This window comes from Salvelinus namaycush, unplaced genomic scaffold (assembly GCF_016432855.1).
Source record: "Salvelinus namaycush isolate Seneca unplaced genomic scaffold, SaNama_1.0 Scaffold1270, whole genome shotgun sequence".
Lineage (NCBI taxonomy): Eukaryota > Metazoa > Chordata > Actinopteri > Salmoniformes > Salmonidae > Salvelinus > Salvelinus namaycush.
The window spans coordinates 1-20,000 of record NW_024057976.1 but is presented as its reverse complement, the minus strand read 5'-3'; the positions used below and the strand labels follow the sequence as shown (position 1 = coordinate 20,000).

General features: G+C 43.6%; 1 protein-coding gene across 1 annotated transcript in view; it reads left to right on the top strand.

Annotated features, from left to right (window-relative positions):
* The window catches only part of LOC120036262 (cytosolic 5'-nucleotidase 1A-like), a 39,194-nt gene extending 34,050 nt beyond the window's left edge, over nt 1–5,144 (top strand). Inside the window, exons 5-7 of the mRNA XM_038982740.1 lie at nt 931–1,053; nt 4,396–4,580; nt 4,788–5,144. Of these exons, the coding sequence (XP_038838668.1) occupies nt 931–1,053; nt 4,396–4,580; nt 4,788–5,144 (665 nt within the window). The remainder of the gene's footprint in view (nt 1–930; nt 1,054–4,395; nt 4,581–4,787) is intronic.
* The last annotated feature ends 14,856 nt before the right edge of the window (nt 5,145–20,000 follow it).

Below are 20,000 nucleotides of genomic sequence, written 5' to 3'. Positions count from 1 at the left end.
TGCCAATACTATACTGAGAATCTGACTGCGTCCCAAATGTCAAACCTATTCCCTACTTTAAAAGTAGTGCACTAGATAGGGAATATGGTGTCATTTCGGATGCAGATAATTAGACACCCTCCCTAAGGATATGACATTTAACATGCATTTATTGGTCAATTACACACACACACAGTCCAAACGAAATAGGACTTCCGCTTTCATCCCAACCCCTCTGAAAGACACATATTCAGGTTTTGGAGAGATGCAGGGGGGGGGGGGGGGGTTCGCCCCACTGGGAGCCGAGGGAGCTGTTGTTGTGGGGGGGTTAAGTGCCTTGCTCAAGTACACAACAGCAGGCCATGGCATCTAGGAGTTGATACCAGCAATCATCCGGTTGCCAACTCACACCCTGACAGATTTTTCCCATCGGAACACCCCGAATCCGAAACTGGCAACCCGGCGAATGCTGGCCCGCTCTCTAACCGCTAGGCTACCTGCCACCCCTTCAAGCTTCTATAAATGTCCTTAGCCTTTCGGCCTGGAAGGTTGGCTAAAGGGTTTTTAAAGGGATTTGTCGCTATGCTATCTTTTAGGACGAGCTCACACTTTTTCTCAAGGGGAATAAATGACAAAAGACACAGATCGAGGATCAGCTTTACTCTTTCCAAATTCTAACCTTAACCATTAGGCCTAGGAAGAATAAAATCTGATCTCAGAACAGTACCAAAAGGGGTAACTTAAATTGACTAGCGTAGCACGGCAAGATTTTAATGGTGACCTCAGGTTGTTATCTACTGACCGGTCATTTTCATGAAACACTTATGCGGAGAAAACTGGGAGGAGATACCTGAACTTGATCCATAAGAATTGCTTCTGATCGTTTTCCCTTCTGCTGCCCTTATGACCCACATGGGATTGTAATTCCTGTGTTTTCTCTCTGTCTCCCAGATCTGTTCATTGAGAGGTTCTGTATGACGGGAGGCAGTTCCCCTATTGGCTACCTAAAGGCGTGGCAGACCAACCTGTACCTGTCTGCTGATGCTGAGAAGGTCAGAGAGGCGCTGTCTGAAGGTGAGTCACACCAGACTGACTGACTCCTGTCTTGTCACCTGTATATTACATCACATCCCCTCCACTGTAGCATGGAACCCAAGACCAGAGTAAATGTGGACAAACTCAAAGGTCAACTGTCCGTCCTGGGGTGATATTGAACAGTTAACCTTCAGAGTTGGACATGGCACACAGTGTCAATAGTTTGAATTACTGCAAACAAAAGGTCACACACTTTAAAGTGTAATTTAGAGCCGTATTCAACCGTGGGTCCGAGGTACTGCAGGGGGGCAGCGATACAATATATGAAAGAAAAGTCAAATTTGTTTGATGTTTTTATGAAATCTGACACAGCGGTTGCATTAAGGAGAAGTGGATCTATAATTTCTTGTATTTGTATAATTTCTTGTATACACTTGTATTTTCATCAACATTTATGATGAGTATTTCTGTAAATTGATGTGGCTCTCTGCAAAATCACCGGATGTTTTGGATGCAAAACATTACTGACCATAACGCGCCAATGTAAACTGAGATTTTTGGATATAAATATTAACTTCATCGAACAAAACATACATGTATTGTGTAACATGAAGTCCTATGAGTGTCATCTGATGAAGATCATCAAAGGTTAGTGATTAATTTTATCTATATTTCTGCTTTTTGTGACTCCTATCTTTGGCTGGAAAAATGGCTGTGTTTTTCTGTGACTAGGTGCTGACCTAACATAATCGCATGGTATGCTTTCGTCATAAAGCCTTTTTGAAATCGGACACTGTGGTGGGATTAACAACAAGTTCATCTTTAAAATGGTGTATAATACTTGTATGTTTGAGGAATTTTAATTATGAGATTTCTGTTGTTTGAATTTGGCGCCCTGCACTTTCACTGGCTGTTGTCATATCGATCCCGTTAACGGGATTTCAGCCGTAAGAAGTTAAAACTTCTTCAGGATCGGTGGGTCCCCCGCGGGACGGTTGAGCTAACGTAGGCTAATGCGATTAGCATGAGGTTGTAAGTAACAAGAACGTTTCCCAGGACATAGACTGACATTGGCAGAGAGCTTAAATTCTTGTTCATCTTACTGAACTGTCCAATTTACAGTAGCTATTACAGTGAAAGAATACCATGCTATTGTTTGAGGAGAGTGCACAGTTTTGAACATGAAACGTTATTAATAAACTATTTGGGCAGTCTTGATATAACCTTTTGAACAGAAATACCATGGTTCATTGGTTCAGTCTAAAACTTTGCACATGCACTGCTGCCATCTAGTGGCCAATATCTAAATTGCACCTGGGCTGGAATAATACCTAATAATGGCCTTTCTCTTGCATTTCAAAGATGACGGTACAAAAAAAATATACCAAAAATATGTTTTATTTTTTTATTTTTCTTATCTTTTAACCAAATCAAATGTGTTATATTCTCCTACCACAATTTCACATTTCCACAATCCCCAAAGTGTTTCCTTTGAAATGATACCAAGAAAATGCCTATCCTTGCTTCAGGGACTGAGCTACGGGCAGTTAAATTTGGGTATGTTATTTTTGGCGAAAATTGGAAAAAAGGGGCCGATCCAACTTCTTCGGGACAGGGGGCAGCATTTCCACTTGGGACGAATTGCGTGCCCAAACGGAATTTCCTCCTACTCTGTCCCAGAAGGTAATACATGCATAATATTATTACTATTGTATAGAAAACACCCTGAAGTTTCTAAAACTGTTTGAATTATGTCTGTAAGTATAACAGAACTCATATGGCAGACAAAAACCTGAGAAGAAATCCAAACAGGAAGTGAGAACTCGATTTTCAAAACAGTGCCAAATTATATCCCTTTTAGTTATGGATGTGCAAACACTTCCTATGGCTTCCACTAGATGTCACCGCCTTTAGATTTTGGTTATATGATTCTACTATAAAGGAGGGGCTCATAGGAGCTATTTTACTGAGTGGTCTGCAGAAATTCTCAGTCTCATTGTGCGCGCTCACGAGAGAGAGAGCTTCAGACAATGAAATTCTCCGGTTGGATCCTTATTGATGATTAATGTTAAAAACATCCTAAATATGGATTGCATACATCATTTGACTTGTTTCTACGACCTGTAACGGAACTTTTTGAGTTTTTGTCTGGAGGGATTGCTCGTGCGTCATGAAAATGGATTACTGGGCTGAACATGCTAACAACAAGTTTATGGAACTTTATGGAACAAATCAGTCATTTATTGTCGAACTGGGAATCCTGGGAGTGCCTTCTGATTAAGTTATTCGAAGGTAAGTGAATATTTATAGTGTTTTTGCAGCTTCTGTTGACGCCAAAATGGCGGCTATTTCTTTGGCTGGATCGTGCTCTGAGCGCCGTTCTCAGATTATTCTTTTTCCGTAAAGTTTTTTTAAAAATCTGACACAGCGGTTGCATAGAGGATAAGTTTATCTTTAATTCTGTGAATAACACTTGCATCTTTTATCAATGTTTATTATGAATATTTCTGCAAAATCACTGGATGTTTTGGAATCAAAACATTACTGCAGGTAATGCGCCAATGTAAACTGAGATTTATTTGATATATATATGCACATTATCGAACAAAACATAAATGTATTGTGTAACATGATGTCATATAACTGTCATCTGATGAAGATGTTCAAAGGTTAGTGATTAATTGTATCTCTATTTGTGGGTTTTGTGAAAGCTATCTTTGCTGTGAAAAAATGGCAGAGTTTTTTTTGATATGGTGGTGAGCTAACATAAATATATGTTGTGTTTTCGCTGTAAAACATTTTTAAAAATCGGACATGTTGGCTGGGTTCACAAGATGTTTGTCTTTCATTTGCTGTATTGGACTTGTTAATGTGTGAAAGTTAAATATTTCAAAAAAATATTTTGGAATTTCCCGCGCTGCCTTTTCAGTGGAATGTTGGGGGGGGTTCCGCTAGCGGAACGTGTGTCCTAGACAGGATTTACTAAGAGCTTGTCTCAATGTTTTCCCTCAGGCATTGCAACGGCCACCATGTTAATCTTTATCTTTATCAATATTTTCCCTCAGGCATTGCAACGGCCACCATGTTAATCTTTATCTTTATCAATATTTTCCCTCAGGCATTGCAACGGCCACCATGTTAATCTTTATCTTTATCAATATTTTCTCTCAGGCTTTGCAGCAGCCACCATGTTAATATTAATCTGTCTCAATATTTTCTCTCAGGCATTGCTGCGGCCACCATGTTAATACTAATCTTATCAATGTTTCCCCTTCGGCATTGCAGCGGCCGCCATGTAATATTAATTTGTCTCAATGTTTTCCATCAGACATTGCAGCGGCCACCATGTTAATCTTTATCCGTCTCAATGTTTTCCCTCAGGCATTGCAGCGGCCACCATGTTCATGTCCAATAAGCTGACAGAGGTATCGCAGACGCAGCTGAGAGTGGCCTTTGACGGTGACGCCGTCCTCTTCTCTGACGAATCAGAACGCATCTTCAAGACCCAGGGCCTCGACGGGTTCTTCCAGCACGAGAGAGACAACGAGGACATTCTACTGGACCGCGTATGTTGTGTCAGAAAAAAAATGCATTGGATTGTTATCATTGTTATCGTTCAGATTCCTGTAACTCTCTGCTTATTATAACCACCCCCCAAAAAGCCTTTATTCTTTATTCCTCTCCTCTCCTCTCCTCTCCTCTCCTCTCCTCTCCTCTCCTCTCCTCTCCTCTCCTCTCCTCTCCTCTCCTCTCCTCTCCTCTCCTCTCCTCAGGGACCTCTTAAGGACTTCCTAGCATCCCTTGGCAAACTCCAGAATAAGTTTTATGCTAAGGGCCACCGTCTGGACTGTCCCATCCGTACCTACCTGGTGACGGCCCGCAGCGCAGCCAGCTCAGGGATCCGTGCCCTGAAGACCTTGAGAGCCTGGGGCCTGGAGACGGACGAGGCTCTCTTCCTGGCCGGGGCACCCAAAGGCCCGATGCTGGAGAAGATTAGGCCCCACATCTACTTTGATGACCAGATGTTCCATGTGGAAGGGGCGGCGGAGATGGGCACGGTCGCGGCTCACGTACCCTACGGGATCGCTCAGAAGCACCCACATAAGAAGTGCCTGAACACAGGGAAGTAGATAGTGGAGGGAGAGAATAAGAGAAAGATTGAAGAGACTAAGAGAGAAGAGAGACCTGAGATGAAAGACTTTTAGATAGGGAGATATAGAATCATGTGGAACATCTGATCTTCCCCGGGTCATTGTCACAAACAAGAAAGGGTTATTTTTAGTCAGTGAGTTTCGTAAAAACTAAGGTAGATCAATAACAATGAAGACGATGAAGAAAGTCTGTAGAGTTTTGGTAATGAAATACTCCTAATAGACGATAACTGAATCGTGTTGATTACAGTATGTGCTTTTCACCAGATTTCAGAAGTGTTTGTGTTGTACATAAGTGGCGCTGTTTCACCTCCTGTGTGTGCGGCCGTTATAATCATCCTTAGGAGTGTGTTATCATAAGCACTTTGGTTGGACACGGGAGAGTTGATACAGGAACAGAGGAGAGTTCTACATACCTGATACAGGAACAGAGGAGAGTTCTACATACCTGATATAGGAACAGAGGAGAGTTCTACATACCTGATATAGGAACAGAGGAGAATTCTACATACCTGATATAGGAACAGAGGAGAGTTCTACATACCTGATATAGGAACAGAGGAGAGTTCTACATACCTGCTATAGGAACAGAGGAGAGTTCTACATACCTGATATAGGAACAGAGGAGAGTTCTACATACCTGATATAGGAACAGAGGAGAGTTCTACATACCTGATACAGGAACAGAGGAGAGTTCTACATACCTGATATAGGAACAGAGGAGAGTTCTACATACCTGATATAGGAACAGAGGAGAGTTCTACATGCCTGATATAGGAACAGAGGAGAGTTCTACATACCTGATATAGGAACAGAGGAGAGTTCTACATACCTGATATAGGAACAGAGGAGAGTTCTACATACCTGATATAGGAACAGAGGAGAGTTCTACATACCTGATACAGGAACAGAGGAGAGTTCTACATACCTGATATAGGAACAGAGGAGAGTTCTACATACCTGATATAGGAACAGAGGAGAGTTCTACATACCTGATATAGGAACAGAGGAGAGTTCTACATACCTGATATAGGAACAGAGGAGAGTTCTACATACCTGATACAGGAACAGAGGAGAGTTCTACATACCTGATATAGGAACAGAGGAGAGTTCTACATACCTGATATAGGAACAGAGGAGAATTCTACATACCTGATACAGGAACAGAGGAGAGTTCTACATACCTGATATAGGAACAGAGGAGAGTTCTACATACCTGATATAGGAACAGAGGAGAGTTCTACATACCTGATATAGGAACAGAGGAGAGTTCTACATACCTGATACAGGAACAGAGGAGAGTTCTACATACCTGATATAGGAACAGAGGAGAGTTCTACATACCTGATATAGGAACAGAGGAGAATTCTACATACCTGATACAGGAACAGAGGAGAGTTCTACATACCTGATATAGGAACAGAGGAGAGTTCTACATACCTGATATAGGAACAGAGGAGAGTTCTACATACCTGATATAGGAACAGAGGAGAGTTCTACATACCTGATATAGGAACAGAGGATAGTTCTACATACCTGATATAGCCTGTCAACAACGAGCTTTACTTTCCCATATGACTTGAGCAAATGCATTGACTTGAACTGAACTTGTTTTATTTTCCTCAACATTTGTGGGCTGTAACATGTATCCTGTGCTATTTGTAATGGCCGATCCATGGCTGTGGTTGTAGCGAAGGGAAAAGGCTACAGTAGCTCTTACAACTCTCCACAATCCGTCCTAAGAAGAAGAAGACAGAGTTGAGCTCTTGATAGTCACCAGGATGATATTTTACAAGATGACGAATGGCAACTGGACTGTCCCAAAGGACTCTGGTGTCTTTGATTCAAAACACATGGGTGAAACTGATGACTGACACTGAACGACGTGGCAACCCCTCAAAAGTGTCCCGAAATTGGGAATCGATTCTATAATTTATTTATAGATTTATAGAATCAAAATCAAGTGCAGAAATATAAAGCCATGATCCAGAAGCCCAGAGAATTCGGGTGAAATAACTATATTTGACAGTTGCACGACAAGACATACCTACTAACATATGTAGCACACATGGAAACATTTACGTGACGTAATGTAGTAATAGACCTTATTTGTTTGTGTGGAATTGTCTCACTGTGAAAAAAAAAAAAAACTTCTTCAAGAATGAATAGGTCACGTGCATGCTAGTCATCTTCCTGAGGATAACAAATAACACAATCGTATTATCTCACAAAGTCTTCTCCCCAAAACCATAAATACCAACCATAATTGTTTTTCAATCTCTGAGTTTCCATTGGTGCCTTAGTTCTAATACATGTAGTAGGTGTATCACGTGTCTGTTCTGAGGAAACACGAGATGATCAATAAAGTTTTTACGAATTCAACTGCATCACAGCACTAAGGAGGAAGTGCTAAGGAAGTGCCTGGTTGCATCCTAAATGGGAACCCTATTCCGTATGTAGTGCACTACTTTTGACCAGAGCCCTATGGGTCCTGTTCAAAAGTAGTGCACTATCTAGGGGATAGGGTATGTAAGCATGTAACAGTAGTCTAAAATGGCTTCCTCCCGTCGTTTCTCTCCATCGTCACTGACGTTAAAGTTCTTGACAAATTCTTTGTAGGAATTCTCCGTATTGCTTCACTGATGCATCTTAAGACTTACAGTACCTTCCTGTACCTGATACTACAGTCTACATTGTCAACTCGGTCATACGTTGATATACCAGAAATGTTACTAGAAAAACTTAGGGAATGAATTTGTGTTAAATGACATATTGAATAGAAGTGTAATTAAAGATCTCTGTTGTAATACATTTAATTGCATAGATATGTTTTTTTGTTCTATGGTCTGTAGAAATACATTGAAAAGACTAAACAATCAAATGTAGCTTGAAATATATGTTTTTTAGTATTTGAAGGGGGAGAAATATATGTTTTTTAGTATTTGAAGGGGGAGGAATATATGTAATTTAGTATTTGAAGGGGGAGAAATATATGTTATTTAGTATTTGAAGGGGAGAAATATATGTAATTTAGTATTTGAAGGGGGAGAAATATATGTTATTTAGTATTTGAAGGGGAGAAATATATGTTATTTAGTATTTGAAGGGGAGAAATATAAGTTATTTAGTATTTGAAGGGGGAGAAATATATGTAATTTAGTATTTGAAGGGGGAGAAATATATGTTATTTAGTATTTGAAGGGGAGAAATATATGTTATTTAGTATTTGAAGGGGAGAAATATATGTTATTTAGTATTTGAAGGGGGAGAAATATATGTAATTTAGTATTTGAAGGGGGAGAAATATATGTAATTTAGTATTTGAAGGGGGAGAAATATATGTAATTTAGTATTTGAAGGGGAGAAATATATGTTATTTAGTATTTGAAGGGGGAGAAATATATGTAATTTAGTATTTGAAGGGGAGAAATATATGTTTTTTAGTATTTGAAGGTGGAGAAATATATGTTATTTAGTATTTGAAGGGGGAGAAATATATGTTTTTTAGTATTTGAAGGGGGAGAAATATATGTAATTTAGTATTTGAAGGGGAGAAATAAATGTAATTTAGTATTTGAAGGGGGAGAAATATATGTAATTTAGTATTTGAAGGGGGAGAAATATATGTAATTTAGTATTTGAAGGGGAGAAATATATGTTATTTAGTATTTGAAGGGGAGAAATATATGTAATTTAGTAGCTCAATGCACCACACCTATAGACAAAGACCATTTAGTTCTACCAGAGATACATTTTTGGTCACGTTTTATTTGGATAGTCTGGATTTTCCATGTGGACATGCTCTACCTGGTCATACTATAAACATACTATCTGTTATTAAAGTGTTACCAAATATTTTGGCAGTTTCGCTGTCTAAACATTATGCTACATCCCCCCTGAATATTATAACGATGAAATCTCTTTGACATGTAAACACAGAACGGTAAACCTGGATGTGCGTACTGCATGGATGGAAATAATCGATGCTCAAAATGATTTTTCTAAGGAAGGACTTTTCGTTTTAGTTTGACAAAAAGATGATTATTTAAATGTGTCACTATGTATTTGGTTAGATATCTAGTGCTGTTGATGTGTTTACATGGTAATTACAACAACCAGTTAGTGCAACTACAGTACAACACTTACCGTGTTACAGTATAGCTGTGTCTAAAATGATTTTATGCTCCTCGTCAATCATTGTGGACATTATGGGGACATGTATTACAGATGATTATTCAAGCGTTTGCTAAATGACAGATATTATTATATAGAATGGGTCATTTAGTTTGTCAATAACATACACGGTATTCTATTACAACAGAACATTCCACAGAAAAACTATAGAAGTTTGGAATGAGTCCCGTCACCATTTTGATTTAACTTTTTGTACAGTGGGAAGAAAAAGTATGTGAGCCCTTTAGCCGGATTTCTGCACAAATTGGGTCATAAAATGTTATCTGAACTTCATCAAAGTCACAACAACAGACAAACACAGTCTGTTTAAACTAATAACACACAATTATACGTTTTTCATGTCTTTACTGAACACACCGTGTAAACATTCACAGTGCAGGTTGGAAAAAGTATGTGAACCGTTGGATTTAAAAACTGGTTGACCCTCCTTTGGCAGCAATAACCTCAACCAAACATTTTCTGTAGTTGTGGATCAGACCTGCACAACGGCCAGGAGGAATTTTGGACCATTCCTCTTTAAAAAATTGTTTCAGTTTCACAATATTCTTGGGATGTCTGGTATGAACCGCTCTCTTGAGGTCATGCCACAGCATCTCAATCGGGTTGAGGTCAGGACTGACTGGGTCACTCCAGAAGGTGTATTTTCTTCTGTTGAAGCCATTCTGTTGTTGATTTACTTCTCTTTTGGGTCGTTGTCCTGTTGCATCACCTAACTTCTGTTGAGCTTCAATTGGCGGACAGATAGCCTTTTCCTGCGAAGTCTCTTGATAAACTTGGGAATTCATTTTTCCGTTGATGATAGCAAGCTGTCCAGGCCCTGAGGCAGCAAAGCAGCCCCAAACCACGACGCTCCCTCCACCATACTTTACAGTTGGGATGACGTTGGTGTGTTGATGTTGGTGTGCTGTGCCTTTTGTTCTCCACACATAGTGTTGTGTGTTCCTTCCAAACAACACAACTGTAGTTTCTTCTGTCCACAGAATATTTTGCCAGTAGTGCTGTGGAATATCCAGGTGCTGTTTTGCAAACTTCAGACATGCAACAATGTTTTTTTTGGACAGCAGTGGCTTCTTCCGTGGTGTCCTCCAATGAACACCATTCTTGTTTAGTGTTTTATGACAGAAATGTTCATGTTCCAGTGATTTCTGTAAGTCTTTAGCTGACACTCTAGGATTCTTCTTAACCTCACTGAGCATTCAATGTGGGAAGAGGTGTGATAAGGGGTGGGAGCCACAGAACCAAATACTTCCACCTCACACATAGTGAGGAACCTTTCCGGTCCTGGGATGTCCACATTGACGTATCGACCCTCCATCTCATTACAATGGAAGCTGTGAGTCTCTCCTGCTGGGACGTGGGAGATGTTAGCACACCTGGGCTTGCTGTTGCCATTGTTCTCCAGTTACCAACACGGATCTCAGAAACATCTAGCCATCCAAGGACCTGTTATGATGTTGGTGATGGTGACAGCTGTCACTCTGGACACATCCAGCATGTCCGTTCTCCACCAGGGGTTGGCTTCGTACAAAGCCGCGTGGCTGCAAGATCCAGCCGAAAAATATTCTGAGGTTTTCTGTCACCATCAACAGACCTGTCGGAAACAAGGATGTAATACGTTGGTATACGTTGACGACTTAGTGGTCGCCCGTCTCAATACCACGTGTTGTTTGTTTAGTCTCTCAGTCACAGAGTTCACACAGTACCGAAGACAATCATCCATTCGAATGCAGCATAGCCCAGCAAACAAGACGTACAAGACAATATAATGTTTGTTTAGTCCTTATTAGGAACTCTCTCAGTCACAGAGTTCACACAGTACCAAAAACAATCATCCATTCTAATGCAGCATAGCCCAGCAAACAAGACGTACAAGACAATATAATGTTTGTTAGGTCCTTTTCAGGAACTCTATCAAATCCAATCAAATTTGATTTTTCACATGCACAGAACACAACAGGTTCACCTTACAGTGAAATGGTTACTTACAAGCCCTTAACCAACTATACAGTTTTAATAAAAATTTAAATAACAAATAATTAAAGAGCAACAGTAAAATGAAGCATGAAGACAAACAAGACAGTCGGAGGTTACAAACTAGTCATCCATAACTTCATTTCCTGATTAGAAATTATAGAAACATACGGAAACAACCAAACATACACTGAGTATAGCTGCTCTCTCCATGACAGACTGACCAGGTGACTGACCAGGTGACTGACCAGGTGACTGACCAGGTGACTGACCAGGTGACTGACCAGGTGACTGACCAGGTGACTGACCAGGTGACTGACCAGGTGACTGACCAGGTGAAAGCTATGATCCCTTATTGATGTCACTTGTTAAATCCACTTCAGAAAGTTCTAGATGAAGGGGAGGAGACGGGTTAAAGAAGGATTTTTAAGCCTTGAGACACATGAGACATGGATTGTGTGCCACTCAGAGGGTGAACGGGCAAGACAAATTAATTAAGTGCTTTTGAACAAGGTATGGTAGTAGATGCCATGACAACCGGTTTGTGTCAAGAACTGCAACGCTGCTGGGTTTTTCACACTCAATAGTTTCCCGTGTGTATAAAGAATGGTCCACCACCCAAAGGACATCCAGCCAACAAGACACAACTGCATTGGAGTCAACATGGACCAGCATCCCTGTGGAACGCTTTCGACACCGTGTAGAGTCCATGTCCCAATGAATTGTTGAGGATGTTTTGAGAGGGGGGGGGGGGGGGGGGGGGGGTGCAACTCAATATTAGGAAGGTGTTCTTAATGTTTTGATATACTCAGTGTGTATTACCCCTTTATTTGTCGATTTTGCAAAATCTGATAATGACTCATGTTTCTTTCCATGGGTTAGTTCACTGTTATGATGTAAAGAAACCTGGAACACATAGAACATGTCTCTGTGCCATTGTCCTGGAGCTTCGTCAGTCACAGACATTTTCCACTAAATTCAACTAATGAAATAAACCCCTTTTTCATTTTACACAATATGAATGACACAATCACCAAATGTTTTCCTTTAAACAGTTTCAATATTGTTCATGCTTTACAGAAACATCACTATGCTGTCTGTTTATGAAACGGCAGTTCCCTCTCATGCTGTTATACTGGAACTGACACCGAAGCCGTTGATCCCACCCAGACCGTAATTAACGCTGCACTTCAAACAGGCTTGGTGTCCTGATGGGCTCCAGAGAAATTAGCCGTGTAAAATGAACACAATGCAGCCCTGCGTCTGTGGCGTACTGTTAAACCAGAGTTAACATGTTGTCAGATTAACCGGGTCCTAATCGATGCAAAACTTATATGGCAGTTATATTACATCCACAGTGTTCCAAATACTCTGTCACGTCGGAGCCAGAGGGAGAGAGAGACGAACGCCCTGTAGCCAGAGGGAGAGAGAGTCCAACGCCCTGTAGCCAGAGGGAGAGAGAGTCCAACGCCCTGTAGCCAGAGGGAGAGAGAGTCCAACGCCCTGTAGCCATAGGGAGAGAGATTCCAACGCCCTGTAGCCAGAGGGAGAGAGAGAGTAGAACGCCCTGTAGCCAGAGGGAGAGAGAGTCCAACGCCCTGTAGCCAGAGGGAGAGAGAGTCCAACGCCCTCTAGCCAGAGGGAGAGAGAGTAGAACACCCTGTAGCCAGAGGGAGAGAGAGTAGAACGCCCTGTAGCCAGAGGGAGAGAGAGAGTCCAACGCCCTGTAGCCAGAGGGAGAGAGAGTCGAACGCCCTGTAGCCAGAGGGAGAGAGAGTCCAACGCCCTGTAGCCAGAGGGAGAGAGAGTAGAACGCCCTGTAGCCAGAGGGAGAGAGAGAGTCCAACGCCCTGTAGCCAGAGGGAGAGAGAGTAGAACGCCTTGTAGCCAGAGGGAGAGAGAGTCGAACGCCTTGTAGCCAGAGGGAGAGAGAGTCCAACGCCCTGTAGCCAGAGGGAGAGAGAGTAGAACGCCCTGTAGCCAGAGGGAGAGAGAGTCGAACGCCTTGTAGCCAGAGGGAGAGAGAGTCCAACGCCCTGTAGCCAGAGGGAGAGAGAGTAGAACGCCCTGTAGCCAGAGGGAGAGAGAGTCGAACGCCTTGTAGCCAGAGGGAGAGAGAGTAGAACGCCCTGTAGCCAGAGGGAGAGAGAGTACAACGCCCTGTAGCCAGAGGGAGAGAGAGTCGAACGCCCTGTAGCCAGAGGGAGAGAGAGTCCAACGCCCTGTAGCCAGAGGGAGAGAGAGAGTCCAACGCCCTGTAGCCAGAGGGAGAGAGAGACGAACGCCCTGTAGCCAGAGGGAGAGAGAGTAGAACGCCTTGTAGCCAGAGGGAGAGAGAGACGAACGCCCTGTAGCCAGAGGGAGAGAGAGTCGAACGCCCTGTAGCCAGAGGGAGAGAGAGTCCAACGCCCTGTAGCCAGAGGGAGAGAGAGTCCAACGCCCTGTAGCCAGAGGGAGAGAGAGACGAACGCCCTGTAGCCAGAGGGAGAGAGAGTCGAACGCCCTGTAGCCAGAGGGAGAGAGAGTCCAACGCCCTGTAGCCAGAGGGAGAGATAGTCCAACGCCCTGTAGCCAGAGGGAGAGAGAGTCCAACACCCTGTAGCCAGAGGGAGAGAATCCAACACCCTGTAGAGAGACAACTAGACATTCCTGAGACATGGAGAGGAGACATGGAGAGGAGACATGGACAGGAGACATGGAGATGATACATGGAGAGGAGACATGGAGAGGAGACATGGAGAGGAGACATGGACAGGAGACATGGAGAGGAGACATGGAGAGGAGACATGGAGAGGAGACATGGACAGGAGACATGGAGAGGAGACATGGAGAGGAGACATGGAGAGGAGACATGGAGAGGAGACATGGAGAGGAGACATGGAGAGGAGACATGGAGAGGGGACATGGAGAGGAGACATGGAGAGGAGACACGTCTATTGCTATTTGGTTGGTGTCTCCATCCTTCTCCTCCTGCACTGCATGAAACCAATGGGGTCTCTACACAATGTGGCATTGAGACGGTTGACCACTCAGTCATCAACACATGACACTCTTGGTGCTGACAGGTCTGTTGATGGGGACAGAAACCCAGATTATTACGGTGGATCTTGCAGCCACAGGCCGTCGACCAGGGGCTACCAAACGGCGCAGCGGACTAAGGCACTGCATCTCAGTGCTAGACACGTCACTACAGACCCTGGTTAGTGTAGACTATGACCCTGTGTGGAGAGGAAGTGTAGACTATGACCCTGTGTGGAGAGGAAGTGTAGACTATGACCCTGTGTGGAGAGGAAGTGTAGACTATGACTCTGTGTGAGGAGGAAGTGTAGACTATGACCCTGTGTGAGGAGGAAGTGTAGACTATGACCCTGTGTGAGGAGGAAGTATAGACTATGACTCTGTGTGTAGAGGAAGTGTAGACTATATCTGTGTGAGGAGGAAGTGTAGACTATGACCCTGTGTGAGGAGGAAGTGTAGACTATGACTCTATGTGGAGAGGAAGTGTAGACTATGACCCTGTGTGGAGAGGAAGTGTAGACTATAACCCTGTGTGAGGAGGAAGTGTAGACTATGACCCTGTGTGAGGAGGAAGTGTAGACTATGACTCAGTGTGGGGAGGAAGTGTAGACTATGACTCTGTGTGAGGAGGAAGTGTAGACTATGACTCTACGTGAGGAGGAAGTGTAGACTATGACCCTGTGTGAGGAGGAAGTGTAGACTATGACTCTACGTGAGGAGGAAGTGTAGACTATGACTCTATGTGGAGAGGAAGTGTAGACTATGACTCTGTGTGAGGAGGAAGTGTAGACTATGACTCTGTGTGAGGAGGAAGTGTAGACTATGACTCTGTGTGGAGAGGAAGTGTAGACTAGGACTCTGTGTGGAGAGGAAGTGTAGACTAGGACTCTGTCTGAGGAGGAAGTGTAGACTATGACTCTGTGTGGAGAGGAAGTGTAGACAAAAACTATGTGTGGAGAGGAAGTGTAGACTATGACGCTATGTGGAGAGGAAGTGTAGACTATGACTCTGTGTGAGGAGGAAGTGTAGACTATGACTCTACGTGAGGAGGAAGTGTAGACTATGACTCTGTGTGAGGAGGAAGTGTAGACTATGACTCTGTGTGGAGAGGAAGTGTAGACTATGACTCTGTGTGAGGAGGAAGTGTAGACTATGACTCTGTGTGAGGAGGAAGTGTAGACTATGACTCTACGTGAGGAGGAAGTGTAGACTATGACTCTGTGTGAGGAGGAAGTGTAGACTATGACTCTACGTGAGGAGGAAGTGTAGACTATGACTCTGTGTGGAGAGGAAGTGTAGACTATGACTCTGTGTGAGGAGGAAGTGTAGACTATGACTCTGTGTGAGGAGGAAGTGTAGACTATGACTCTGTGTGGAGAGGAAGTGTAGACTATGACTCTATGTGGAGAGGAAGTGTAGACTATGACTCTGTGTGAGGAGGAAGTGTAGACTATGACTCTGTCTGAGGAGGAAGTGTAGACTATGACTCTGTGTGGAGAGGAAGTGTAGACTATGTCTCTATGTGGAGAGGAAGTGTAGACTATGACCCTGTGTGAGGAGGAAGTGTAGACTATGACCCTGTGTGAGGAGGAAGTGTAGACTATGACCCTGTGTGAGGAGGAAGTGTAGACTATGACTCTGTGTGAGGAGGAAGTGTAGACTATGACCCTGTGTGAGGAGGAAGTGTAGACTATGACTCTGTGTGAGGAGGAAGTGTAGACTATGACTCTATGTGGAGAGGAAGTGTAGACTATGTCTGTGTGGAGAGGAAGTGTAGACTATGTCTCTATGTGGAGAGGAAGTGTAGACTATGACTCTGTGTGAGGAGGAAGTGTAGACTATGACCCTGTGTGAGGAGGAAGTGTAGACTATGACTCTGTGTGGAGAGGAAGTGTAGACTATGACTCTGTGTGAGGAGGAAGTGTAGACTATGACCCTGTGTGAGGAGGAAGTGTAGACTATGCCTCTATGTGGAGAGGAAGTGTAGACTATGACTCTGTGTGTAGAGGAAGTGTAGACTATGTCTCTATGTGGAGAGGAAGTGTAGACTATGACTCTGTGTGAGGAGGAAGTGTAGACTATGACTCTGTCTGAGGAGGAAGTGTAGACTATGACTCTGTGTGGAGAGGAAGTGTAGACTATGTCTCTATGTGGAGAGGAAGTGTAGACTATGACTCTGTGTGAGGAGGAAGTGTAGACTATGACCCTGTGTGAGGAGGAAGTGTAGACTATGACTCTGTGTGGAGAGGAAGTGTAGACTATGTCTCTATGTGGAGAGGAAGTGTAGACTATGACTCTGTGTGAGGAGGAAGTGTAGACTATGACCCTGTGTGAGGAGGAAGTGTAGACTATGACTCAGTGTGGGGAGGAAGTGTAGACTATGACTCTGTGTGAGGAGGAAGTGTAGACTATGATTCTGTCAGACTATTACCCTCCCCCTCCCCCTCCCCCTCCCCGTCTCCTGTCCACCGATGTGAGAGACACATGCACCCCTGCCCCTCCCCGTCTCCTGTCCACCGATGTGAGAGACACATGCACCCCTCCCCCTCCCCGTCTCCTGTCCACCGATGTGAGAGACACATGCACCCCTCCCCGTCTCCTGTCCACCGATGTGAGAGACACATGCACCCCTCCCCCTCCCCCTCTCCTGTCCACCGATGTGAGAGACACATGCACCCCTCCCCCTCCCCCCAGTATCATGGTGAAGGTGAAGCTTTGTCGGTCAGATGCTCTGCGGTACTGCAGAGACCACTACTGATACCTGGTCAGGGTCCACAACGAGACAGAGCTGATGTACGTGGAGGATTCCCCCCTCACCCCGCACATGGGGATGGGCCTGTGCAGGTACATTATGGCAGACAATTGGTACTGGATAACCTACGAGCACTCGTAGAGAGACTCCCCCCCCCCCTAAGATGGACTTCTCCAACCCCTGTGGAACCGTGGCCAACGATGGGGCCTTACGCTGGAGGGACTGGGTCTGCTACGAACGCATTAACTTCCTCTGCTACTTTGGAGCAGAAGGTGGGGTGGCTAGAGAGTGGACTTATACAGCACCTACAGATACAAACGGCCACAAGGAGGCACTGTGGAGCAGCAGAGTCTGAAACAACATCCACTGACTGTTAGAGGCCGGAGACTAGAGGAGAGGAGAGGAGAGGAGAGGAGAGGAGAGGAGAGGAGAGGAGAGGAGAGGAGAGGAGAGGAGAGGAGAGGAGAGGAGAGGAGAGGAGAGGAGAGGAGAGGAGAGGAGGGGAGGGGAGAGGAGAGGAGAGGAGAGGAGAGGAGAGGAGAGGAGAGGAGAGGAGAGGAGAGGAGAGGAGAGGAGAGGAGAGGAGAGGAGAGGAGAGGAGAGGAGATTTGGTGCTGAAAGTATTAGGATCCAGGTTGGTTATGATGCTTACTGGTTGGAATAGTTATCTGCCATGTTCAACTACTAATTTAGTCTGACAAATATCTTCTTCTGATGTTTTGAATGAGTTGTTAATAATGATGAACTATTTGTTTTATTAGTATTAAAAAAAATAACAAAAATGGTGGTGTGTCCTATTTTGAAACATATGTTACTGTTTCTGTGGTGACTGATGATAAGCTTTAAGCTTTAATAAATGTCCTCAAACCACAACGAATGGCATTAGAACGTACGTCATTTACACACATCTGTAACAGTATTTTAAAGGTAATCTGCAGACACCCCGCCAATGTGTTGGTACAAAGGGATGGGCTGTGAGTATTTGAACCACACCCAAACCACAACCAAATTCAAAGACAAACCTACATAGCATTTGAGTGATCATCAATGATACCCAAATGATAGTTTTAACCATGTTTTCTTTCAGGCTATACAGTGTTTTATTTAAAATTTAAAAAAATTTAATGGAGTAAATCATGCATATCATTTGGTGTCTGATAGCGTGCGACGGTTGAACAAAGTTAATGAGGCATTTATAAGTTATATTCTTCATTAATCAATGGATGTAAACGCAGCGATGCAGCGATCCGAGACACTGCATCCTCCGTGCAAGAGGAGTCACCGCAGTCCCTCAGTTCGAATCCAGGTTGCGTCACATCCGGCTGTGATTGGGCGTCCCATAGGGAAGGGGCGCAAAACTAACCCAGCGTCGTGCGGCTTTGGCCAGGGTAGGCCCGTCATTGTAAATAAGAATGTGTTATTAAATTACTTGCCTAGTTAAATCAATTAAAAATATAGAATTCATTTAAAGGTCCAAAAGATGATGTACCAATAGCACATTGCCCCTTTAAGGGCTCCCATGTCATTTTAATGTACCTACTTAAATCCCCTCTGTATTACTTCCACCTATAATACACAGCCTATATCCACCTAGACTTCAGACAATAGGGCAAAGATAGGGCACTTTAGTTCCACAATTTGCCTAAAGTATAGAAGCTTACTAAATCTGTAGAAAATTCCTTCCTGACTATTGAAAGCATTCCTGAAAACAGGCACACCGTACTGATTTCCTGGTTGTCTCACAACATGCAGTAAAGCAACGTTCTGGTAACCAGTTTTCAAGGCAAATTAGTCTCATCTCTGCATTTTACTAATATCTGCCTGGACGATAGCAGTGCAGTGTGGTTAAATGTTATTTTGGTAGACACTTCTTCCCTGAGCCATGAAGAGGCAGTATTGGCATGTTTCTAAACGTCCCTCAGAGGGCCAAGTCTACTCTCTGATACACGTTACAAATCATAGTGAAAATAAAATGCATTAACAAACTCAATTGTACATAAAAATACAAATATATATAATCAACTGCTCTACTCCAGAGGCTGAAGTGAGAAATCTGCGTTATGTCGTATTTATCTTTCAACAGTGTGACATCCCATTACCCCAACACACCTCTATCTGACTAACAGTCTAACATCCCATTACCCCAACACACCTCTATCTGACTAACAGTCTAACATCCCATTCCCCACCCCCAACACACCTCTATCTGACTGACAGTCTAACATCCCATTACCCCAACACACCTCTATCTGACTAACAGTCTAACATCCCATTACCCCAACACACCTCTATCTGACTAACAGTCTAACAGTCTAACATCCCATTACCCCAACACACCTCTATCTGACTAACATCCCATTACCCCAACACACCTCTATCTGACTAACAGTCTAACATCCCATTACCCCAACACACCTCTATCTGACTAACAGTCTAACATCCCATTACCCCAACACACCTCTATCTGACTAACAGTCTAACATCCCATTACCCCAACACACCTCTATCTGACTAACATCCCATTACCCCAACACACCTCTATCTGACTAACAGTCTAACATCCCATTACCCCAACACACCTCCATCTGACTAACATCCCATTACCCCAACACACCTCTATCTGACTAACAGTCTAACATCCCATTACCCCAACACACCTCTATCTGACTAACAGTCTAACATCCCATTACCCCAACACACCTCTATCTGACTAACAGTCTAACATCCCATTACCCCAACACACCTCCATCTGACTAACAGTCTAACATCCCATTACCCCAACACACCTCTATCTGACTAACAGTCTAACATCCCATTACCCCAACACACCTCTATCTGACTGACAGTCTAACATCCCATTACCCCAACACACCTCTATCTGACTAACAGTCTAACATCCC